The 26330-nt window shown below is 42.7% G+C and overlaps 1 protein-coding gene across 9 annotated transcripts in view; it reads left to right on the top strand.

The window, feature by feature from the left end:
- Positions 1-14646: 14646 nt before the first annotated feature.
- Positions 14647-26330, top strand: part of fgfr2 (fibroblast growth factor receptor 2) — a 40851-nt gene continuing 29167 nt past the window's right edge. For 3 of the 9 annotated variants that reach the window (XM_034152036.1, XM_034152034.1, XM_034152039.1), the window contains exons 1-4: positions 14648-15291; positions 17256-17511; positions 24228-24485; positions 24791-24865. In XM_034152036.1, coding sequence (XP_034007927.1) covers positions 17331-17511; positions 24228-24485; positions 24791-24865 — 514 coding nt within the window. In that variant the 5' untranslated portion in view covers positions 14648-15291; positions 17256-17330. Of the gene's footprint in view, positions 15292-17255; positions 17512-24227; positions 24486-24790; positions 24866-26330 lie in introns of all 9 variants that reach the window. The other 6 variants (XM_034152033.1, XM_034152035.1, XM_034152037.1 and 3 more) reach the window with 5 other exon arrangements.

The following is a 26330-nucleotide window of genomic DNA, read 5'->3' as shown; positions in this document are numbered from 1 at the left end:
AGTTTTCTCTCAGCACATCATCGAGATACTTTATTCTGCTACAGGAACATTATTTAAAGCAATATTTCACTCCCAAAAGGATGATTTATATATACTCACCCCGTGTTATCTCTAATTCTTGTACAAAACATTGTTTTTGCAAAACTCTCATACAACACAGACCTCCCATGGAGCTGTGCAAGTGTGAGACTGTTTATGCTGGAGCGTTAAATAGAAAGGTTTAAGTGAAAATGCATGTACTGGGGAAGCAGTGACCATATACACATATATACAGTAACTACATTTAAGTAGACTTGGATTGCAGTTGTACGAGTTTTTTAAACAGATGATTTGATATAGTTTTGTTGTTACAAGAAATGTCTCAGTTATTTTATAAACGGTCATTCTGAGTATTCTTTGAAAGGCATCATCCCATCTCAAAAATACTTTTAACATAACTAGATCATTTTAAGCATTGCAGTTCTCAGATCTTGTACTTGAGTAAAATACAAGAGTGTAGGAATTCTCTGTTACAAGTAAAAGTCCTGCATTCAAAATGTTACTCAAGTAGAAGTATACAAGTAATAGCATCTAAATATACTTAAACCACCAACAGTAAAATAACTCATTCTTCAGGTTGGCACTTTTCAGAATAATATGTATTATATGTTTTGATTATATTTACTGATGCATTAAAGTGTTTTCAAAGCTGGTAAAGGTGCAGCTAGTTTGAATGACTTTGTATACTGCAGGGTAGCTGGTGAATTTACTCCAGGTGGAACTAAATCTGAATTAAGAGTTGATTATATTTCACAACATGAATCCACATCTGTAAAGTAACTAAAGGTACAAAATAAATGTTACAGTAAGTACACCATTTACCTCTGAATTGTAGCAGAATAGAACAACGAAGTAACATTAAAAGGAAATACTCAAGTAAAGTACATGCTTGAGTAAATGTCCTAGGTACTTCCCACCTCTGATTTTAACCATACAGTACCTGGGCCTTCAGGTTTCTTTTTCTACACTTATGTAACAGGACTGACTGCAAACACATTTTAATTTACAGCCACAAGTAATGAAAGAAAGGGAGTGTTGATCAATATCTACATCAGAACCTACAGTGTGCTTTCTTTCTTGCTAAATTGTACTTCTTATATTAACCATGGGAGCCCACTCCACCCTCTGTGTGGGGTGCATGTTGGACATGGCGATGCAGGTTCAAGGTTATGAAGAATTTATCAGCAGGGATAATCATTTCTGTGACTTGATGCCCCACATTGCTTTCATTTTCTGCACCATTTCAGTTGACCTTTGAGATGTTCAGATGGAACATTTTCAGCCTTGGTGATTTATATTATAGAGTAGATAAACTACGCTTATGGCACACAGATTTTCCTCAGTTCGACTTGGGTTTTAAACTTTCTTTTACCTTCAAGGTAGTGAAGCCTCTCTTTAGTCAGTTTGGATTACAGGGGATACAGTTCAAAAACGGTGGATCAACATAAAGGACCTCGCTGCTCTGATGCATTTTTTATTCCGTCCCTCCCTGCTGTGTTTTCACCTTTGCCCCCGTATGTAAAAGCTGGGCCATATATCTCACATCACTCCTCAGTAATCTCAATGAACTCTCACACACCAAAGGGGCTGTGTGTGGTTGGACATGGAGCCAGTGGCTCCAAAACAACTCCCCAGCAAAACTGACGCTGTCTTTCTGCGGTGGACATGTAAACGAGTTGCTTTACTGCACCACTCTGTTTTTTTTTCAATGTTGCCCTTCCTTTTCTGTGGTTAAATGCTGTGGAAGATTGGGCGGCCTGGCAAAGCAGAGGTGGATGTTTTCCCCGAAGCAGAGTGTGGATGGAACACATTCCAGGGGAAAGCTATGTAAATCCCTCCATTGATTTGGTGCGAAACCCTCCTGACCTCTGGAATACATTAGCAGATTAGCCATGGAGGCCGTGTGCACACAGCTCTCTTAGCTCAGCCGCCGGCCTATTCAGACTCCACGGCAGCAGCGGTCTGCCCACCCATGGCCCCTCAAAACACAGGGACCCGGATACCAGGGGCAGATGGGCCCACACCCGCTTTTATACTCTCAAAGGCCAATTACAGCTCTGTGTGCATGCACTCATTCACTTGGAGTTAGGTGCATGTTGTTTTTCTTCATATATGTCTTGAAGTGGTGCAGCATCCTATTGGTATTATCACTGAATTTGAATTTTTAAGGATTTATGAATTGATTAATGCACCTAGTACAGTCCGATTTTTTTTTAAACTATGTCTGTGACCAATTTCATGGTAATTTACGGACAAATTTGTAAACAAAAACACATTGATTCAGATGGTGTTGTTATTATGATCAGTGAAAAAAGTGGGTTTAAATAAAATATGGTTCGATGTAACTTTTGGAGCTGAATAATCTTTTCTACATGCATAAATCGCTGCGTGTATGATTTGTGATGGATGATATGTGGTGTGTTTCTGGGCTTTCTTCAGTAGATCCTCATAGGTTGCATTAGGGAATAGGGTCAATTCTTCATCCCATCCATCTTGAAACACTATTGGTTATGTTTAAAGGCTCTATATTGATAAACAGATGTAGGATTGCTAATTGTGCCCTGTTGTCCTGAACAGTAAATTGGTATCGCTAACTTTTACCAGACCTGGATTGAAAATCTGGTGTCCAGCTTTTCCATTGTATTGCAACCTTTGGACATGTGCTTTTCATAACATTGTAAGCTCATATAAAAGCTAACAGAGTGTTAATGGATTGAGCAAGTGGCCATTGACCTGGTATTGTGCCTGTGTGTGTTGGGATGCGTGCGTCTTGTTCGGGGTGAGGGGTGCTGCTCTGGGTCAGGGGAGCAGGCATCATGGTCACAGGCTACAAGGCCCACCAGGACCCCTGTGCCCCCCTCAGAGGGGACACATGGCTCGACACCCGCCAAAACCATGGGCAGGCAGGGCACCCTCCAGCCGAGCAGCCTGACGGCCAGATGGTGGCTTCATCTTCTAGCGTGATTCAGAAGAAATGAAATGAACTCATATGTCATCACTGTGTTTGTTTTCTCTGCAGACTGAGGGATCCACTGGCCTCTGGGAATAATAAAGATATTAATATAGATATGGCCCACCCTACTCTACTTGACTTTACTGCTTTCTTTATTCAAACCATCCTCTCACACGATCATACTACTATGTACTGTACTCTATCTACCACATTATTCTAGCCAACTGTCTTGTACTTTTCTTGTTTCTTGTATACTGTAAACTATAACATTTACTCCACTAATTTCTTTGTACTTAACTTTACTGGATTTACCTTTACTTTACCCCCTACTCCAGTCTCAACTTCATATACTCAAATAAGTAATATTTTACTTCCGTACCATGCATTTTTGTCAGTTCCAACAAAACCCTCCATACAGGGGTTACCACAATGGACTTGCCCTGGGGCCACTTTTACAAAAATGACAGGAGGTCAGGGATCTGCTAATAAACATATATGAATAATATTTCTAAGATAAAATTATTATACAGATGCTCAGTTGAGTTTAATGACACTCTTTTCTTTGATGAACAAGCCTTATTATTCTATGTTGATGCTTTGTTTATGCTATCTGGCAACTTATTCATATTAAAGGGGCCCTATTATACACATGGTCAGCTTTCATATTTGAAATGTGTTCCTCAACATTTGGTCCCAATCCTTAGCCAATCATGTACAATGTGTTGGAGTGTGAGCCAATAGAAGCCTGAGTGTTACATAGTGATATCACTATGTGGTGGAAGTAAACAAAGGGTAAGGCGTTTCAGGCAGGTGGAGATTGTGTGGGAGTGAAACTCCTTCTGTCGTGAACTTTGGGATTTTAGCCTTTGCAGATCATTGCACAAAAACCTATACAACAATCAGGAAAGGGGAAACCCAAAAAAGCACAATAGGGACCCTTTAAAAGACAATGCTATTGTGTTCAATCAGGTTCATTTGTTAAATAGAAAATGGTCGACGCCCTAATACAAGCCCCCTTTCGTTGAATATCACTGCTCTGCGCTACCAGACATACAAACTGGCACACAGATGCTGGTAAAGAGAATCTGATGTTCCTTATAACAATAACAATGACCACAGAGCTAAACATCTTCTCTGTTGGATGTAATTGTTTGCAGCAGCTGACAGTCACTGCTGACCACAGGGAACATGCTACAGATGGGAGAATTTGCTTGTGTGCATCTCTGTGCTGTTGCAGTAGGGTGAATAAGTTTCCCTCGTCTAGACACACTGGGGGCTGTGACAGGGGACATGCAATGAAATACACATGGCACCATGGACCACATACACAACTGCTGTAAGAGCATGATGAGAACGATGTTTAACACTGAAATAATGAAACTGCACTGCAATCTGCAGCCACATTGTTGTAATTTGCAAACAAAGGAAAAACATGAATCGACCCAGATTTAATTTCAAAAGCCTGTTTTTCTCACGTTGAGGTCTTTCCCCACTCAATGTTTGCACTGTTTGTCATGCTGCATGTGAGTGAACTCCTTCTGTTTTCCCTGAAAGACTTTCCCGCCCTCCAGCTCTCTGTATCCTGGTTAATGTTCACAGGGTGATTGATTTGGCTCTTCGGAGTAATGCAAGATAAACAAGTGATCAGTAGTATTAGCACATCAAGCCTCAGAAGTGGCTTCGCTCTGCTAGAGAACAATTTGGCCCCTCTGTTGGATATCAAAACAGAGAGCCCAAAGGTGTTGTTTTTTCACGCCATCTTTGATTTATGCCTTGTCTTCGGCTGAAACTCGGGTCGTGTTCCTTTCTCTCCCTCGTTGCTCTCACCCTTCCCTCCTCCTCCCTCCTATTTCCATTTCACTCCCATTTCCCTACCTATTGGTATTCTTCCCTTCGCTCCTCCGTTTCCCTCCCTGGCTTTTTTGTCTACTTTTTAAGTACTTAAGGTCTCTCAGGGAAAGAAAATGCTCCTCACACTTTTACAAAACCTCAAACTCAGCGCTGCATTTGAGAAGGCTGTGAAGGGGTGTGAAACTTAAACTGCTCCCCCCCCCTCACACTACCTCTGTCTTTTTTCTATGCTTTGGGGTCAGAGGTCAACAGCCAACTATTGCTAAACCTATCAACCCCTCTGACAGGACCGTATTGATTGTCACCCTCATTGTGGCCTTTGGAATAACAAGAGCAGTATAGCTAAATATTATTAGTTTTTTTTTCTGCAGCAGCAACACAGCAGGATGTCATAATATGGAAGGAAATATAAAATGTATTTTGAACAAATATGACAGAAATTGTGTAGATATACATGACAATAGCTTCCTTTTGGCCCGTTCCTTCTACTCTTTCTAACCTCTCTTTTCATTGTCCCTTCCTTAATGTCCCCAACTGCCCCCTCTCTCCTTCCAGCCCCCCCCCCCCCCCCCCCCCACCTTAGTTCTCTGTGAGGGATCATGGGTAGTGTGTAGCATGGCCAGTTGTTTGTTGTCACTGTGAATTACGGTGACATACGAAAGGAGTGACAGCTCGTGCTGGGTAGCTAAGGCAAGGGAGAGCAGAGAGGCCGGGCCGGGGTGAGATGGGTGTTTGTGTGTGTTTGGAGTGGGGGGTAGCTTTCTCCTTCAGCTTTACCCGAGATTAGCGGTGCAGTCGGGGGAAGAAACAGGGAGTGGCGTTCAGTGTGAACATCAGGATTCTCAGGGATCAGTTTACAAGGTGTGTCTCCCTGACTTTCACTGCTACAGTAATTACAAGCTGAGGTTTTCCCACACTGCTGCTACGCTGCACTGCTTGTTCATTTAATTACAGCAAACACAGGATGATAGATTATGTGTGTTTTCCAGGAATATCATTACAAGAATACAACAGTCTGTCACAGGTTGTTAATATTTAACATGCATTAGGTAATACCAACCAGTACATTATAAATGAACCAGTTGATTATTATGTTAAAGCCTTTCATTTAAATCATATTATGTGTGATTTAATCCATGGGAATGACACATGCGTTTGTGCTGGTAAAGGGACTCAACACCACACTTAAGACACACCTTTTTTAAAGTGCAATACCTATATATAAGATTTATCAACTAAATGCAACTAATAGATGTTTTTACAAATCAGTTTTAAAGCATTAATAAGGACCTTTTTGTTGCATTAAGTTGCATAAAATCTATTCGTCTGGTGCATGTCCTTGGTTTTTAGAGCTAGCTCTGCATCATCCGCAAAACATTCAAAATGTCATTAATTACCAACCCGGTACAATAACTGAAGTTTATATAAGTAAATTATTACTTCAGTTTGAACTGTAGTCAGAAATTATTTTCCAGAAGACAAGCAGTTACATGGTCTATCGGAGGGGTCTTCCTGATTAATAAAACTACAACACAAAGGAAACTAGCAGGACAGCCAACCTCTGCCAAGACCATTTACATAAGTGAAAAATAATGAGTGTATCGGCCAAGTGATGCTGATCCGCTCCAAAAAAAGATTTTTCCTTGTATCATGCTTCAGCCTTTTACCAAGTTTCATGCAAATCAGGCGAGTCGTTTTGCTGCAATCCTGCTGACAAATATGCAAACAAACCAACTGACAGATCAGGAAACCTTTGAGTTGCAAGCTTGTAAAAAAAAAGTTTCCTGATCTGATTTTTTTTTACAAGCTTGCAACTCAAAGGTTGTTCTTTCAATTGGCTCATCACCAATCCATGAGCTATTAATACATTATTTATAAACCATTAATAAAAAAAGCCATTAGTTGCTACTTGGAAAACCCCTTAAAAGCCATACCTCATTAAAGAACTGACACAAACTAAATCAAAGCCTTTCCTGTAAAAAAACAAACTATTTATTACATCTCAACTCACTGATGTATTTCTTTGCTTTTCTGTACTTTTCAACACAAACCACATTCACAATTCCATCAGTCTTTGCTCAAATGCTGCTCTGTTGGAACAGTTCTCCATGTTGGCTTGGTCCCATTTTTCCAAAGTGATTTGATCATGATTGATGGAATATGCACTAACGGGGCACCCACACTGCTAAGTGCTTTCAAAGGAAGTGTAGCATTCAGCTTGATTAATTTATTTGTACGGTGTGGTTTTCCTACCAGAGAAGTGTACATTAGTCGACACATGTTGAGGCATGCACGTCTGTTTACATGAAGAGAGAATTGTAAAGACTTTTCCCGGCAAGTCTCCAAGGTTGGTGTAGGTGTAATCTTTTATATAAATGAATTAGTCAATAGGTCTTTTGTCTTGAGGGGTATTCACTTCTGCAGAGGAGTCTATCCAGGTGCCTTCATAAGTACATGGTTATTTTATAGGCCTTGCAGGAGTTTTTAATCTGCACTGCTTTGCACAGTTTCTGCCATTGCCGTGGGCAAGAGGGAGGGAGAAGAAAAAAGGGGTGGATGCTGAGAGATGGGTTTTTCAGAGGATGCCATTGCTCAACAGCATGATTTGGACTTGCAAGTGCAGAACAATGTGGTTGATAACAATGTAAATCTGTCAGTCTCTGCTGCGGAGGTGGGCATGCTGCAACCTGAAGCCTTGAGTCAGGCTGCACAACCGCTCCTCTGTTACTTAGTACGGGAAACTGTTCAGGAAACAGTATGCACAAATGCACCCAAAGAAAAAAAGAATGGAAAAGTTGTACTTGCATTTCTAAAGTCGTGGCGCTGTCATGGGTGCATAGAGCTTAGTTGTCAGGGTGTTGAGACATTTAATAAGCCATATATCTTTGTCACTTTCCGTCTCTTCATACCATCTATTTCTCGGGATGGAGCGCAGAAGCAGCTTGAGGGGGGCCAAAGGTCAGGGCCCTGGTGAGGAGGTGACTCCTCTGGAGACCGCTCAGCTCAAATTAGGCCTCAGATTGGCGTTCACGGTCAAAATAGTTAACCTCAGCTCACCTCATCGTCTCTTAAGAAAACATATGCTTTGCCTCAATGCCTCAGTCGCATTTCAACAAACTTTGTCATCCACAAAGGGGCACACATGCTGATAACCACTGAAACATCTAAATATTCCTCGGATAAACAGTTTCTCTCAAATATTAGCACAGAGTAGAAACAGAATAACTAGGAACTCATGAGTTGTTGGTTGTTACTAACAAGACTAAATAAAACTTGTTGGAGCAATATTGTTTACTTCGCCCATAACCTATCAATTATTGTGCTCCTGCCACTGGACAGAGAAACAATAAACAGAGTTAAATGTGGGAGCGGGGAATGGAAAACCTCACCAAGCCAAGGTCAAGTCTATAACTGCCGCCCTGCAGAGTGATTTAGGTGCTGTGGCCAGGGGGCTTGTCCAATAGCAGCCCAGCAGTGTGAGTTAGGGTGGGATGGTGGAGGTGTTGAGAGCCTTGGCGGTAATGACTTGCTGATGACATCAGGACATAGAGCAGAGTATTTTCTCTGCCCCGAGGTTAAAGGTCAGACAGCCCATTCACTGACCTTGTGATTTATTCCCTGGGCCTCCCTCGATCTATAATCACAATGAAAGCTATGTGTATGCTGGGTATGCATGACTCTGTCTGAGGTGGGCGCTCTATAGAGACCCTTAATACTTTCGGTTTGTTACTTCAGCCGTTTTTAGTCCCTGCTTTATCACTGTCCGCGACAACAAGCGCTGTCAGCCAGATGACAAGCTGTGCTCGTCTTCAAATGGCGTGAAGAACACCTGCTTTCCAAATGCAGTGAAAGTCTTTCAGAAACCCCTCTGTAAAGAGAGTCCATGAGGACATCCTTTATAGATAGAATCAGTGCTTTTCACAGCTGCGGATAGGGCTGCTGGTAAGAACAGTAGATAATAGCTGCTACAAAGAACACATCCTGAGAGTTGTCACTCAGAGCTGCCGCTAGTTCTCTGGAACAGTTCGGCTCTGTACAACGTGTAATGTTTAACCTGACTTCCTGCTGCCCTGACGGAGAAACTGCAGGGATCACTGCAGTCAGCGCTAATGTCTAACTCCCTCCAACAGAGAAACAGGACCAGGTTGCAAATGGTATACATTCAACAACTAATACATCTGATCCTGGCTAATGTTTCATACTGTAAAACATGTACAAATAAAATATTGTAATGGTGAAAGTAAATCTCACAAGTTTCTAACTTTTTAAGAGAGTAGCTGTCTTTCAGAAAGTCAGATGAGAATAATATGTTGCATAGCTTAGCATTAAGCGTGCAGGTAAACAGCTAGCCTGGCGTCGTCTGGTGGTTAGAGTTGCAGGTAGACATTTTTGTAACCATGAACAGAGCTAAGCTAGTTGTTTACCTGTTTACAGTCTTTTGGCTAAGGTTAAAGATATGCGAGTGGCAACAAACTTCTCAAATTCTAAGTCAATAAGCACATTATCAATCTTTACTTGTCATATTTTTCTGCTCTGTTGAAACCAGGCTGAAATTACAAAACATTTCATTAGAATGGATAAAGGTAGTATTTCTGGATAGATGTCTTTTTTTCTCTCTATTTCAGGTACTGGTACATGGACTGATTATAAGACATTTCATGGCTATTGTCGCTTTATTTAAGAAAGCAACATATATTTGTATATGGAAACAGTTCGATTTTTTCTAATATATAAAAAATCCTTTACTACTTAAGTCTTCTGTTAGCGACACAAGGACCTACCTAATGTCATTTCTGTCAAAACTATTTACAACTGGTTTTAACATTGAGTTCCAAGTCACTGAACTAATGAATCCCTGGCTTTACAATGACGTAACTCTAACAACTCATGGTCACAACGTTAACACTGAGGAGGAATATTGAGCTGTTCTGAGACTGTTAGCTTGAGTAGAAAAACAAACCAGGCTTCATCAGTGTCGGCACAGGCTGAAGTCCTGACTTGCAAAGTATGAGTCATACCTAGAATGACTGAAGTGACCTGTTCTCTGAACCAAATGAGCTGTGTAATGTGTTTGTATGTGTGTGTGTGAGCATAATGCTTATGTCTTGTGTGGCCATTGAACCACTGAGAGAAAACGAGAAAGGAATGGGGAAATATAAAGAGAATCATGGACAAAGAGAGAGTGAAGACGTGAGAGAGAAATCTTTGTCACTATGAAAGAAGCAGCCAGGAAAAAACTTATTTTATGTGATATAGAGGTGTTGAGTTGCATTTCTCTTTGTTTCTCCCTGGAAAAGGTCCTGTGTTATTTTTATTAGGAGTTGTGTTGCCAGTCAGGTTGGAGGGAAAGTAGACATTTTGAGTTACAACACTGCAGCGCGCCCTCTGTTTTTGCTTCTTGTGCTGCTTTTTCCCAATGCAACTTTTTGGAGTTAAAACTACCAAACTCCCAGTTTCAAGCTGGAAACATCAACCCCCCCCCCCCCCTTTCTCTTTTCAGCTGAGCTGCGGTGCTAGCTCAATCTGCAGGCATCCCAGCTATTTCAAACACTCTGGAGTACTGAGGTGGAAACATGTGAGGAATCTGGATGATTGACCCTCCACTCCCCCCTCCATCCACTCCCTCTATCCCCTGCTCTCTGTTACCTGCTGAGGGGGAGGAGAGGACCGCGGAGGCCTGGCTTTCAGGAGGAGGTTATTATGGTGTATCAGTGACAGTGAGGAGGAAGACCCGCTGACTTACGGGGTGATGCCTCCTGAGCTAAAAGCAAAAAGGACTTCGCTGTGTGAGATGTCCTGAGTGCCCACATGATAAGAACAAGAGCTTTCTCCCAGAAATACTTTGCCCTTTTCAAACACATTTGGTGTACTGCTACTACTGTTTTCTGCCCCCCCCCCCCATCAAACCAAACTTTCCCCTCACACTTTCTCTAAGTATCCTCTTACATCGCCACATGGCTGCAGAGACAGTACATGGTTTGAATTAGAGCCCGAGGCGTGCGTCTCCTTCTTACTTCTCTCTATATTCTACTTCGCCCCCCCACCACACATAGCTTTACGCATTCGTTTCGTATTTTGCACAGGATATGACTCACCCACGTTTGTTGTTTTAATTATATAGTGTCAGTTATATATTGGGAGAAAAAAGGAGGGATCTCACTCGGATTTGGTATAGGGAAGCTACAATAACATATCACTGCCATTTATGATTAACAGCAGCGCCCTCAAGGAAGAAGACAGAAGGATCTTCCAAAGTCTGCTTTTCAAAAACACTTTATAATTGTTGGTTGCTTTCAAAAGAGGTGCACACCAAAACCATTGCCTATGTTATCATTTATGTAGTCTAATATATTGTGATGACTGCAGCTGCTTTAAATAGACTCTGTGAGGCATGACCCGTGATAGGAACACAGCTGCAACAGAAAAGTTAGAAACAATATAAAACCATAAAAACAAGACGTACTTATAGTCTGCAGGCCTGCTTGTTGTATCACGTGTGCAAAATGTAATAGCAACTCATTCAGTAGTTGTTAAGAAATGTTGTTCTGGAAAACGGTGGTTGGCATACCGACCAACAGACATAATCATTCATAGCACTATGGCCTCAAATACAATCAGCACAGCCCCTAGTAGACCCTCCCCCACACACACAACAACACAGACTATAACACCCCTTGCTGTTAAATACCAACCAACTGTGCAATATGTGCAATATATATATATATATCCCGTTAATAACTATGCAATATATACCTGGCTGCTAAATCCTAAGAACTGTTACAGGATGTGTATTTTGTAAATTGTGTAAGTTTTATTTTTTGTAACTATATTTTATACTGTATCATAACTTTTCTTTTTTTACTTTAATACTTTTTAATGCATGTAACATATGTAACATATGTAACATTAAAATGTCTGTGGCTCTTTTTCTGTTGTAACAATGTCAATGTCCCCTCTGTGGGACTAATAAAGTTATTCTGATTCTGATTCTGAAATGTAGATATCACAGGCACTAGGTGAAATAATATAACTGAACGTATGAGGCTCATACAATAAGGAGTGGTTTAAGATATTCTATTGACATGTGAAAACACTCTTCTTCGGAAAATTCTCTTCACACTTTAAAGGCCAAAGCAGCATCTCCAAGAGGATATTTTGCTGCAAGAGTTTGTTTTCAGTCCAACATTACTATGCCATGACGACAAATATGTTTTATTGTTTAAAGAGAAGGCCTTGGATTGTTCTTGCTCTTTTCTGTCAACCTGTATCCTTGTCCAAAAAGCAACTCAAAAACAACTATTTGAATTCAGGATGCACACCTACTTCTCTCTCCAGAATTTTTCATTTTAGAGTTTCTTGCTGGTTGCACATAATCTTCTACTGGAAGTAGAGAAGTCCATACAATAAATCCATTCTCAGTGTTTTTGAAAATGTCCACAATAAGCAATACACATTTGGGAGTGTATGGGGACTTTAATGTGCACCAATTAGCCCGCCCTCGGACAAAGGGAGCTAACGGCTCGTTGTTGATTAGCTCTCTTTAACGGCATCTTGGATTTGCATAGCAGCAGGAGGCAGGCTAATGACTGGAGAGTGGCTCGGCCTTAACATCACTCAAATAAGAGGTGTTCCCCCCATTAACACACAGTTATTGGAGAACCTCTCCAATAAACTACCCTCCTGAAGATTTCCATCAACAATGACAGGAAATCAATATGTTCATTAGATGTGGATTGCAAGCTATTAGCTTGTCCCTTTCTGCTCCTCTCACTCTGTTTCCTTGTTCCAAACACTGTGGCTGTTGGCGCAGGAGGGATTAAGGAAGAAAGAGGAGTGAAGAAAAGATGGGAGATGAAGAGGGACAATGACAGGTTGACGGATACCACAGTGCTGGGGCATTGAGTCCATCCAGTCCTCTGTCAAAGGCCCATGAGACTCTGCTTGATGAGGTTTCTTTCAAATGGGATGCCAGAGCAGTGGAAAATAAATTGGGTGATTGTAAATAGACTTATGTGGTAGGAGGAAAGTGACAGAAGGAGAAACAGCAGGGGGCATTTTGTTCCACTCTTGAAAAATGAGTCAAACTCTCCTTCCTCACCTCTTTATTTCTGGCCAACCTGTCAGCTCCACTGTTATCTGATGGCTTCACTGGTGGAGGCAGGGATGGGAGAGCAGAGAAAAACAGACGTAGAACGCTCCATTCACATGCAGGCAAACCTTTGCCTCAGAGGGGAAACAAAACGTGTTAGTGCCTCTTTTCAAATTGAATAGAAGAGTTTTCCCTCCCTTGTTTAAAAAAGGAGGGCTTCAGCAGTGGAAGTGAGACACAAATAAAAAAGAAGTCTGGAGAGTAGAGTCTTCCAGCCTCCCCTGTGTCTCTTTCAGAGCACTTGAACGGCTGAACCAATGCAGGAGACAGCTTGAAGCAGTGGGGGACGAGCTGCAGGGGGGCCAGCCTTCAGTCTCTCTGCGTAGCTGTGCACAGATCTGTAAATCTGTAGAAAAGTTATGAACTTCTGTTATTCCCAAATCTGGAACATTGCTTGTATCATCAAAGAACTCCCCTATTATTCTCTTTGAAACGTACTTCCTTTTTACTTGAATGTAACCTGCAGGACATATAACTCTAGAATTAAACTGCATCAAACGGAAACACCAGTAAATTAAGCAAATACATACAGCTAGACTCATTTTAAATACCAAAATAAAGATTGTGTTGTGCATTTCCATTTAGCCAAAAAAACACGGCAATACATTTGAGATAAGATCATCACTATTTGTGTTACCCCTGGATATGCGGGGATGCATTGGTATATGCTGCCATAAGGTTTAACACACCATGTTGTTGTAAAAGTAAGTGGAAGATAACATTATACAAAAGTAGTTATAGTGGGCTTACCAAAGTGTCCTTGAGCAAGACACAACCCTGACAATTGAGTGAACTTGTCTGAGGGTGACTGTATTGCTGAATGTCCCCTCCCTCATGCAGCATCTCAGTGGTGGAAAGTAACAAAATTACTTTGCCTTATAAGTTATAACCATTTTGAGTATTTCCATTTATCGCCACTCTATACTTCAATACATTTCAAAAGAAAGTATTGCACTGCAGTACATTTACAGTATATGAGTTACTTATTAGATGGCAGATAAAGTAGTACACTTAAAAACATTGGTTATTCACAAGATGTTACATTTTATATAAATTATTATATCACCCGAAAGCTGTTTGTGTCTCTATGCATGGGTTGTTATCTCTATTTTAACATGCAAAAACATTGTCTCTCTTTTTTAAGGGTCTCACTTTGAAATAGCAAAAGATGCATCCCTTTTTTTCAAATGAGTGCAAGAGACCTTTCCTAATTTTTGAAATGTGTATGTATTTTGTAATAATGATGTATACAACCATGCCTTTTTGTTGGGCAGTTTGCTTTATAATGTTTCATATTTAGACACTGCTCTCAGCTATAAGTCTTAAAGTTCATTTATTCTTCTGTTCTTTTACATTCATTTTCTTGAATTGAATATAATGTGTGGTTGTTTTACTTGAGAAAATGATTTGATCACTTCTTCCAACACTGCAGCATCTCCAACCACTGAAATATGTATGGATACTTTGTGCGTCTATCCACAGTATGTGTGTGTGTATCCTCCTGCAGATGTCCTGTCCCGGCCACAGAGGGGCGTAGTTACACGGGCTGACAGCAGGAGTGCAGCGGCTCTGAGGCCGGCAGCGCTGCAGTTTAATGGGCGGAGGAAGGCAGGGCCCAAAGGCACTGCGGCCAGGAAGCAGCTCGAATTACACTGGGGGTGCTTGGGGGGGAATGACACCCACTGAAGTGAAGGAGGAGGGCAGTGTGTGGAGACGTAAGGAGGAGAAAAAACCCTAGTAAACCTGACAAAGCGTCTGAGAAACAGTGCGAGGACTGACGGCGAAAGGAGAGAAAGAGACGCAAAGACGCTCATTTCACCAGGGGAACGCACACTGATGGATTTTATGACATTTTGCATCGGACAACTACCCTGTCGTACCTTTTAAAACCCCGTTCCACCTCCGTAGTAGCTGCAAACTTTCTTTTTAGTTGACAAGTGCGCTCCTCGGGAACACTGGGCATGTTCTGCGCCCTGGAAGAAACTTGGTGACGGGGAGGAAAGTTTCTGGAGGACAGCGGTATGGTTTTCCGAGCTGTTTACGAAGGATAACGCGTGTGAACTCGGATTTCTTTGCATGGCATTGGACTACGCTGCCAGTCGGGGTTGGAATATATCCTCTGATCTGAGTAGATACCGGCTGTTTGTGGAATAGTAAGCTGAAAAAGGCAGCGCCTCGCAGATTTTTTTTGGTGCATTGTGGAGTTGGAGACATTCCTCCCTCCGGATTCAGCTCATGCTCTCTCCTCCCTTATCTGTGCATGCCAAAACAGAGATCTCCACGATTTTATTCCTCCATGGTAAGTATTTTCTGTTTACGTGTGAAGCTTCCTCACTATCTCTTCTGTCAAGATATCGGCTGTCATGACAAATAGGCTTGTAGAAATGCCTGTGGGTTGTACTATGTTTCCCTTCGCTGCTGCACGACAACATACAACTTCGCTTTTGTTGAATTTAAAGATTTTTCTCACCATTAATTCCCTTATGAGACTTTATTTAGTGTGCACAAATCTACACAAAGTTTATTTGAGATAAATTCACATGCAACACAAATATTACAATGTGCATTGTTTATGTATTTAAAATGAAATCAGTGACCCTTGTTTATTTTAGAAACGAGGCACTTTTAGGCACCTTGCATCATCACGTTAGGGCCCATTAACAAGTGTCCTGGTTATTTATTACTTTGCTTAATTTTCTACATTGTATTTATGGTGCCAATTATCCCGTGACCGCAGTTGTTTTTCATTGCTTGGTGCCGGAGCCCTAAATCACTGAACAGCTCCAAATGAGCACCCATTGTGGAGAAAGCCAACTGATTTGAATTTCAATAGGAATTCAATCAGTGCCAAGAAATGTCATTCAAAGCCCGGTTTAAATGAAAGCTGTGGTCATGTATGGAGCCTTCATGTGCCCAAAATGTCATGTCGTCAGCAACGTGCTTCTTTTTTTCTTTTAATGAGAAGCACATTATATCAACTTTTTAAACCCATTGCTAATTCGTTTATGTGTTTCTTATCTTTCTATGTATTTATTATTTTACCACCCATTTCGCTGTGTGGCTATATTTGAAAGCTGCAGAATCATCCAGTACTTTTGTTATTGTGCTCTTCTAGAGGCTTTTAAAATATGTAGAGTAAATCTGATTTCTATTCATCTTGCTAAAGTTCCCAGACAGCTCGATTGTTGCACTGATTGATTTACAATTCATTAATAATGCATACGCCTAAGCTGTAACTATGCAGAATTAATTACAAAATCAAACCGCTGCATACCTCTAATAATGTTAAATGGTTGGATAATTCATGGATTCACCCTGACATGATGTACGCAGGAGTCCGTGTCGCGCGTGTGCTCCCTGAGGTGTGAATGAAAGACAAATCAGGTTTTCAGATTGTCTCAAAAAGTCAAACTACATGTGTCCTTGCGGGTAAAAACCGATCGATACGTCCAGCTGGAGCAGAAGGAGCGCAGGGAAGCGTGACTTCTCCAAACCTCCAGAGACACTTCAGCACGGTGGAACCGCAGATGTCTGGCTAAACAGATTGCTGTGTGTGTCTGTGTACAATACTGCAATATTGCATTTCAATTAAAGCCATACTGGTTTCATAATCAAGTCAAGCAAATGCAATAAGAGCCTCTTACGAATACAATTAACACGAGGGCAGCGGCGCGGGCAACAGGTTTGGTGCATCTGTTGCGCACGGGAATAAACGGCGTCCAGCTAAATGAACCATTGGCTATGCTGTCCATTTTGTGCCAGGATATTTTCAAATCATATTTCCTTGCCTCATCCGTTAAGAACATAATGTATTATTCATTTGGAGGGAAGAACAAATAAGCAGTTTGGTTAAATAAGGAGAAAAATCATCAGATTTGTGGTAAATCACATATTGATACAGTTAAAAAAAAGTCTGATCCTTGATTTATATTGCAAAGTATTGTGAGTCATGAGACTGCAAACACTAACACTTGCAGAGCTCTTTATTTGCTTCTCTAAAACACATTTAAATGCATATAATTATACATGTGAAGCGGACATATATGCAGGTAGGTCATGTGTTGACTGCTGGTGCCTCATTGCTCTGGTATGTCTGACTGTGGCATGGCTTGTTTGACAGCATTTTGAAGCACTCTATGTTGCTTTCTGTGGCTTCATTTTTCTGTGTCACTTTGTCAACAATAGTTGGAAAAATAGTGCTAAACAAGATCTTAGAAACCCTTGCAATGTTATGTTTAACACATTTTCTGTTTCCCCTCTCAGCCCAGGTGATTGGGTGAATTCCGCTGAGTGACAGGCCGACCCGGCAGCAGTTGATGGTTGGGCGGACTCCCTCAGATGGGATCAGTGTCCAGGGGGAGGTGGAGAAGGGGAGTATGGGGAGCGCTTGCCCCCACTAACGGGATGGCCTCGTGGGCCTGGCTGCTGGCCGCTGTCCTGCTGTCCCTGCTGACCGTCAGCGTGGCCCGGCCGCCCCTAACCGCCACCAAGGAAGAAGAGGCCACTCTGGAACCTGAAGGTAGGCAGCGGGGGGGCGGGGGGGGAGAACAAAACAGAAAAGGAGAGTGTGGGAGGTGGAGCAGGGAGGAGGGGGGAAACATTTGTTTGGGTTGTTTTTAGAGAGCATGGTGTAAGTCTGTCAAGTTTGTTTTCCCCCTTGAAACCTGACTTCTGAGTTTTGAGATATCCTGAGAAATTCCTTCCCTTATCTAATCTATGCTAAAAAATCCACGATTAGCGTCAAGCTAAATGAGTGATATTTGGATTTCTACAGTTTCATCCATTTAAAGTAACAAAACAACATGTTTCCACTGTCACTTAAACATTTACAGTTAGTATGGGACATTTCTGGCAGAGAAAAGGTTTTCTTGGGCCATTCTTCCCCCTTCAAACTTCACCAAAAGTCTCAAGTACAAAGAGAAAAGTATTTCTGTAAGATTTTGCGGGACATTACAAATAAATAAACCAAAGGAAAAACAACTAACCCCAGCATGGCAAGCCTGTTGTTTTCCTCAGCGTGAGGTGTGTGATTTCTGTTGCTGATGTCTATGCTAGTTCAGGGTGTGCTTGAGTGTTAAAGGCAGGTTTGTGACCCCGCGTGGGAGGACAAGGGAGAGCTGTGAAGGAGGGTGGGGAGTGTTTATGCTGGCATTTCGCTCATGCCCTGCTGGCCTGGAACGAAGCAAAAAGAGCAAGGGAAAGGGAGAAATTAGTAGAGGTCTTTGGTATGTTTCTCTGAGTTTGTGCAAAGTTTGTGTAATATTTGGAAGTCTTTTTTGGTATAACCTTTTGAAAACCCGTTTTGTGAGAGCGTTTTCTTTCTCTTTTGAACCTTCTCTATTTTTCTTGTCCAGTCTGGTCAGAGACTAGCTAATTAGAGTTGTTGTGATGGATGGTAACTTACATTCCAAAGCCTTTTGTTCCCGGGCTTTAATCAGCATGCTAATTGTAAGTTGGGCCAACAACAGAGCATCACTTTTCTTAAGCTACATCCCCCCTATCTCTCTCTCTCTCACACACACATACACTCTACCTCGTCTTACCCTTTGCCCTAGAGGTCAGGTACTGTCCTACTTACCTTGATGATAGGCCGCAGAGGCTCCGGCTGGTGTTTTGTTGTTCTGTCGCAGACTGTTTGGCTCCGAGCCGGCTGATTCAGAGCCCCACATGGCCTGGACGTTACGCTACATGGCCACAGAGAGGACAAAGAAAGTTAGAGAGTTATACAATCCTCCAGGAAAGGTCTAAGAGGATTTGTGCATATTTGACTTCTCCTTTAGATGGAGAGATTACAGAGCGCTGGGCTGCGGTGAAGTCATGTGACTGGAGATTAAGTGGCTAGACCTGGGGGTCACATGATGAGGGATCAACGGGGCACAGAGAACCTGGCTTGCTTATCTGATCCTGAGTCAGTTTCCCGGTTGCACATGGCAAACATAGATTTATTTTAACCGCAGCTGTGGTGTGATTGAATCAATGCATCACCGGTTTTCCTGTGGTCTCCTTCCTGGTGCTGGTGTCACCTGTAGGGAGACAGATTGGCTGTCCCGCCTCTTCCCTTTTTGCCCTGCAGCATGGGTCAAACCGCTGCATGTGTGTGGGAGCAGCAATTGCTTCAGATTCATCAGATCGCATATCAATGTTGTCTCTTTAGAGCCCACGCCTGCTCCCCTGGTGGCCCTGCATGTTTGTTGACCTGTGGCTGCTGTAAGAGTAGAAGTCGAGCGAGCGCTGGTTAAGATCTCCACAACAGACCTATTGTTGTCCCTCTAGTCACTCCAGTGTGTTTACCTTGTCCAGGCACTCTGTGTGATTAAAATACTCTGACTGAGCTGAATAACAATGGTACCAAACACAGCAGGTGTGTGTCTTTACCATTGGTATTCTCTGCCCTCCGGTCTGTTCTGGCCCTCTCTTTGCATATAAAGCGGAATAAATGTGGCACATTGGAATAAAAACTAAGTTTGTGAGTGCGGCAGACAAAAGTCTGGCTTTACTTTCATGCTCTCCCTGCCAAATTCTGTTCTGCAGCAAACACATTATGTTTCAAGGATGAGTCTCTAAAGCTCAAACAGAAGCAACACAAGGGTGGATGTTAGTCAGTAAAGTTTTCTTAATGTTTTTTTGGCACAGTAGGAACATCTCTTCTCTATTTATTTGCTGCACGATTTATACTCTTAAGCAAGTTTACAGTCGGCTACGTTTAACACTACAGCAATTGCCTTTATTGCATTAAAAGCCATAATAATTATAGACTGCTAATTAAGATAATAGTTTTCTGGAGACTGTTATTGGTTGTATGGGAAGGTGGGAATGTGAGGCTTATTATCTGTAACACTGTGCTATCTACACAGCAGTAGTGCGGTAGTCAAATAATAAAAGAGTCAGCTGGCCGGTTAATGACACAGTGTGTGTGTGTGTGTGTGTCCGTGTGTGTGACTGTGGCAATGGCAATGGTAGTGAACTCTAAACAAACGCAGTGTGTCGGCTGCTGGTGTGACCAGGGGGGTAGGGGGAGTTGGGCTGAATATACGGCCTTCCCACAATGACTTTTATTAGCCTGCCGTTGGCCGCTGTTAATCTTGAAGGTTTGAGTGTGTTGGTGGTTGTGTGTGTGTTCTGTTATTTGCCTTGGCAGAAAATACCCTGTCACTCAACCGCTCCATCTCACACCTGTTTGATAAGAGGCTGGGAAGACCTGCAATCTGTGCCAGCCTGTGTCTCCGGTCCCAGTGGAGGATAAGTGTGGAGAGGGTGCAGGATTATGGAGGAAAACACTGAATAATATGGAGAAAAAAAACATCGATAAAGATACTAGGCTCTGATGCAAAATGTCCTTCAAGGGGCCCTTATTGTGCCTTTTATGGTTCTTTACCCTATCTTGTAGTGTATTATATATGTTTTTGTGCATGTTAATGGTCTGCCAAGGCTCAAATCACAAAGTTCCTCCTATTGACAAAGTACCATTTTGAAACCAGAAATTGGAGCATAATAAGGCCCCTTTAAAAAGTAGTGATTTTAACCTGATAGTGTTGCACCTACTGAACTGTTTTTGGAGTACTTGTAGTGCTTAAGATGATCACTTCTGGATTTGTTTTTGTGCAAGGCACTACACCTCCTGCCTGCTCACTCTTCTGGAAAAAAGTGCTACTTATAATGTAAATGTGTAAAGCTAAAACTCTTGTTAAACGTTCTCTGGTTCTAGCTTCTCCAATATGAGGATGTGCTGTTTTCTATCATTGCAAACTGCATATCAGTTTGGACTGTTGCATTGAACTAAATGAGACATTTTCAGATGGTACCTTAAGTCTTGATAGGAAAAGATAATCGGAACATTTGTCCATAAAAAAACAGAAAACATGTTAATCTCTAGAAGTCAGAGCAGAGAGAAGCTGAGGGTCAATCGAGGTTTGACCTAAGAAGATCTTTTCGAGATAAGGGGGTGGCCCGTGGGTTAAAGGGGTCGGGTGGGGTTCAGGGAATGCCTTGATGAGGGGTGAAAGGCTGGGCTTAGCAGAGGGGCTGTTGCCATGGACGCCAGCAGGAGCCAGTTCATGGAGCTGCTCCTTTGTCATAATAAAAAAAGCTAAGGAGGGATTTGAATGTGAAAAGACACTGACATCAGAAAAGAGGGGAGAGACAAAAAAAGGGGAGAAAATTCCTGGGATTTGACTACGTGAGGAGGATACAGAGGAAAAGAGGAAAAAGGGAGGGATAAGAAGGGCAGCAGAGATAATGTGATTTGGCAGTGTGTGTGTGTGTGTGTATGTGACTCTGATACGGGAGTCATTACATTAAGCCCACCTATCCCATTGTGCAGAACACGACAGGGAGGAGATGGGAGAATAGATCTGCAGGCCAATGTTCTTTTCCTTCGAAGTAAATTCATAAGATCATATTCTTCAGTTGTAAACGTTGCCCTCCCAACATTCTTGCTTAGCTCTGATGGAAGGACAGAGAGATGAGAATGAGACGTTGGTGGGAATTGCTGCATTTTGCTGCAAAGACTCATTATGGTCAGCCAAAATGGTGTGAACGAAAAGAGTGGACAGCCTGATTCTATCACACCTGACTTGTATTAGCTGTCGTGAAAAGAAAGAGAGATGGGCTCTGAAATGGAGGTGTGCTTCAGGAGAAGAGAGGCAAGATGATAGTGATGATGGAGGGAGGGGAGAGGAAAAAGCTGTTTGATAGAAATCGAGCAAAAGCGTGATTGTGATCGTGTGTGTGTGTGAGATAGAGAGTCTCCAGCCCCCCCCCCCCCCCCTCCTCCTGTGGTGCAGAGGCGGATGAAACTTCTGCAGAGATGAAAAATCTGCAGTGAAGTGTTTCAACTCTTCAACTCAGCATGCATCCCTGGACCCTTGTAAACTTTCGTCAAGAGCAGGGAAGGTGTGTGTGTGTGATACATGCATTTATTAGTGCTATTTCCCCAGAGCGTGTGCAAGGATTCTCAAGGTCTTTTTAAGCATCACTCGCTGTGCCTTACAGGTTCCCATGAACAATCGGGCATGCTGGAGGTGTCAACAGGTTAGGGAAGGGTCAGGGTTAGGTCAGCAGGGTCAGCGGGGGGTAGAAGAGGGTGGGAAGGGGCGACAGAGAGGGCAAAGCTGAAAGGAAGGTGAAGGAGGGAAGCAGCAACAACAACAAGAGGAGGTGGAGGAGGAGGTGATGGAGGGGGACAGATGGACACAGCAGTGATAAGAAAATGATGTAATGACACGTGCATGCTTTCTTAAATCAGACGCACCATTTGGAGAGATTCCTTCCTGTGTGCTTGTTTTACCTCCTTGTGTCTGTATCATCTTCTATGAAGCAGCCACCCTTTCTCTTCAATGTGCTGACAGACAGTACAGCCCCTTCGTGTGTGTGTTTCTGTATGTTCCTGGTTGCTACGTCAGCCCCTTTGTTTCCCGGTAGTTACGACATGTCTGAAATCCTAAATTAAACAGCATAAGGGAAGCCAGTAATAACGCTAAAGTAAAAGGCAGTGGCCCCCGGTGTGGAAAACCACGTCGTAAAAAAAAGGTAACGGAGACAGCTCCCCATCAATCAGCGCAGGAGCTCCACCTTTTATCAGACCACACACTCAGTCCTGGGTGGGGAGGGAGGGGTAATTATTTCCGGATCGAAGGAAAGAGGAAGAGAGAAAGAAAAAAAAAGACAATACAGGAACTGTACCTGTGTATGTCTACTTGCCCAGGGGGGACGTTTAGAGGCTCGCGCACATGCCTCGACCGCTGGCGGAATGACTTTCCCTTCCTGTCGAGGCTGGAGTGTGTGTATACTTTACATTTAACACACACATAGGGCAGGTGTGGAATGTTGTTGAAAAGTATTGAGGTACAGGAAAGGCTGCGAGTGCCACCGCCTCTATAATTACACGTATCAGCCTTCAGTCAAACACTTCATATGCCTTCATCGCTGGATTTTCCATTGTTGCTACTTTCCCCTAGCTTTAAATCTTTTTAATCCCTCTTTTTCTCTTTCAGAAGAAAAAAACACAAACACGTAGTTCTTGGCATTTTTGTACTGCAGTAAAAAGAGCATGGAATTTCCTTATTTTCCACTGTGGATGGTTGCAAAGAGTTTGAGAAGACCGAATGTTCACATTTATGCATTAAAGTGTGTGTTTTAAAGTCTGCAACAGACTCAAGGTAACTGGTATTGGCTTCGGTATACATTTCCCCCTTTTGCTTAACATTCAGTCACAGTCGAGATTTAAAATCCGTCCTGATGTAGAAGTGCAGGCTCAGCTACAGACATTCAGAATTCCCTTTGATATATTGGACATTCACCTCGGCCTCTCCGTGAAGTTGTACAAGTCTGAGGACACGGTGTTCACACATGCTCACAGACGGACTTGGATTTTGTCCCAGAAGTGAAGGTTTTATGCACTTTGGAGTTTCTTGCTCTCTGCCTTGGCTGGCGGATCCAGTGGTTGTAGATCCTCCATGGCCATGTTACGAAAGAGAAGGGAGAGATAGAGACAGAAAACAGAGAGTCAGACTGCAGCCAGGTCCAGGTTTTCTAAGCTTATGCGCAGAGTCAAAACCAAACTTATCGGCAAATTAGAGAGCGCCTCTCCTCCTTCCTCTTTTCTCCCTTCCCCTGCCTTACACTCGCTTCCGTCCCAGAGCTTTCTGGCTGCTTTCTCTTCTGACAGGCAGACATGGTGGAGTTTTATTACCTTTTTTTTTAGGCTGCAGAGATTTGCACTGCTTCTCGTCACACAGAGACACTGGCTGCTTGGCATCTCGGCTAAAAGGAATGGGTGGTGTTGGTGGTGGGTAGGGGGGGGGCTGTCTGTCAACACAGTAATGTCCAATTCTCACCTGCTCGCAAAGCATCGATTGTTTTTCCTTCGCTCTACACACGCTACTTCAGCCGTAACTGCATGCTCTGAATCTATATACGCCAATCACACTGACTGCACACCTGATAACAGACCAGTGGTATTTTCTAATGGGTCCATTTCAAATGACTGACTGGGAGATTGTGGTAAAGACATGTTGGTGTTACGGTTTAAAAAAAGAAAATGGGCCTCCTCTTTTCTGTATTGCTCCTCCTGCATAAGTTGATTGAAGTGCATCCATTGGGGGTTATGTGGTGTTTTTGTTTCTTACACTATGGCTTGTTTCTTTCCTCTCCCACCTCTCTTTCCTCCTTTTTGTGCACCCTCTTCCTCCTCCAATCTATCCATCCTCCTCCTCCCCCCCTCCATTCGCTCTGCAGAGGCCTCGAACAAATACCAAATTTCTAAGCCCACGGTGTGCTCAGTGCACCCGGGGGACTTGCTGAAGCTGAGCTGCCCTCTGCCGCAGACGGGGACCATCACCTGGACCAAAGATGGCAGCTCTCTGGGCATCAACAATCGCACGGTGATAGAGCAGGAGGTGCTGCAGATCCGTGACGCCACGGCCAAGGACTCGGGCCTGTACACCTGCACCAGCGTGGGCAAAGACACGGTCTGCTTCATAGTAAATGTCACAGGTGAGTCAGGGAGAAGCCAGGTCAGGATGGGACAGGGACTTTGGAGATTTAGTGTCGGACTGAGCTTGGATGAGTCCAGGAAGTGGCCATGGAGCAGGGATGAAGAGCGTGCATTTTGGTCTCGTGTTTGTGTGCAAATACAGCAGCATTCAAACTGATTTACCAAACAAGATCCCCACTTTAGCATTGTCTTGACACATGTCCATGTGCCAATTTGCGACTGCATGAACATTTGTGCATGCGATACTATACGTGTGTGCATGCGGGTTGCGAAGGCTGGCAGTAACCGTGGTTACTCTGTGCAGATGCCATCTCGTCGGGGGATGATGAGGACGATACGGAACGATCGGAGGACACTGGGGCGGACGGAGAGCAGTTAAGTAAGTATGGGAGAAACGCAAAAGAGGGATGAAAGAGTAAACAATGTGCTACCTTTCCCCACTAACTCCCATAGAGTAGGCGCACTTGAGCAAGTCACAAAAAGCGACAGTAGAAGCCAGTGCACTAATCTGATCCTGTTTACTCTCTGTCTGTGAAATGTTGTTTATATCTTGAACTGAGCTCTCTTTGAGGACCCTCTCTAAGTACAAATAGCAAATTCATGACCTTATTCTAGTGGAAATAACCACAGCTTCCTTCATACAGTAGTATTTGAGAAATTAGGGGCATACTTAAGGAATAATTAAAGCAGATAAGGTGCAGTTACACAGTGTAAACTTTCCTGTGCGTACTTTATATGGTCAGCATGTTGTTTTCATGTATGATGATTCAAAATGCTACATTAAAGTACTGTTTGTCATGGATAAGACTTCAGTTAAACCAGCCGAAACGTATGATAAATTGGCTACTATTTGGAAACCTGTATTTTTCATGAAAAAATAGCAGACATTTCTGTTTTCTGCCTCTCAAATATGAAAACTTCCTGCTTTACTGTGTTTCATATCATATTAAGGTAACTATCTTTGGGCTTTGGACCAACAAAACTATACATTTTATTATGCATCCTAGGACTTTTAAACAGGAAATAACCCTTTTCACTATTTTGTTTTATTGGCCACATTATTGCATAATCCATAGAGTGGTGCAGTGACGCGTCATAAAACCCAGAAGTAAGCTGCGCATGGGATCGATAGATTTATGATCGATAGATTTATGATTATAAAATTATAAAAGTAGAGTAGACATGTGGATATTATCCGGCTGAACAAAACGTGCATTTATCTAACAGGTTTGTTTTCCACAGACCTTATTTCGAGCTATTTTCCAAAATCCTATGGAGAAATCCCATTGCTTTTTTGTCGAGGGAACCCATGCGCAGCTTACTTCCGGGTTTTAGGACGCGACACTGCACCACTCTATAAATCTATACAATTATTGGCAGCTACAAAAAATATTGTTATTTCCCGCCCTACTTCTGGAATGTTGATTGGGATAGTCTAACACAAAGACTTAATCCCTTAGTGAAATAATCTATTAAACTCTGACAGTGTTTATAAGCACAGTTCAGATTCTGATTAAGGCAGAAGAGGAAGTGGAATGTCTCTATTCTTCTGTAGACAGCTGTTAGCAAAGCCGAAACTCCTGTCAGCTCTGCCTCGCACCCATATCTTTGCTATTCTATATCTCAGCATTCCTGTCTATGCTTAAACTCTGAGATTTTCAGAGTCCGCGTTGGATGGTGTGTGTGTCTCTCCAGGGAATACTGAGATTCCTGACATTCCTCAGCTAGTGTCCCACAGGTAGTTTGGCCTCATGGAGCCAGTCAGTCAGCTGGGCTCATCCATTATGAAAGACAACCCATCTGGACTCAGTTACCTACCTGATGGGCGTGTGTGTGTGTGTGTG

This window comes from Trematomus bernacchii, unplaced genomic scaffold (assembly GCF_902827165.1).
Source record: "Trematomus bernacchii unplaced genomic scaffold, fTreBer1.1, whole genome shotgun sequence".
Taxonomy (NCBI): Eukaryota; Metazoa; Chordata; class Actinopteri; order Perciformes; family Nototheniidae; genus Trematomus; species Trematomus bernacchii.
The sequence above is the reverse complement of the archived record's forward strand: the minus strand, read 5'-3'. Positions and strand labels throughout refer to the sequence as shown.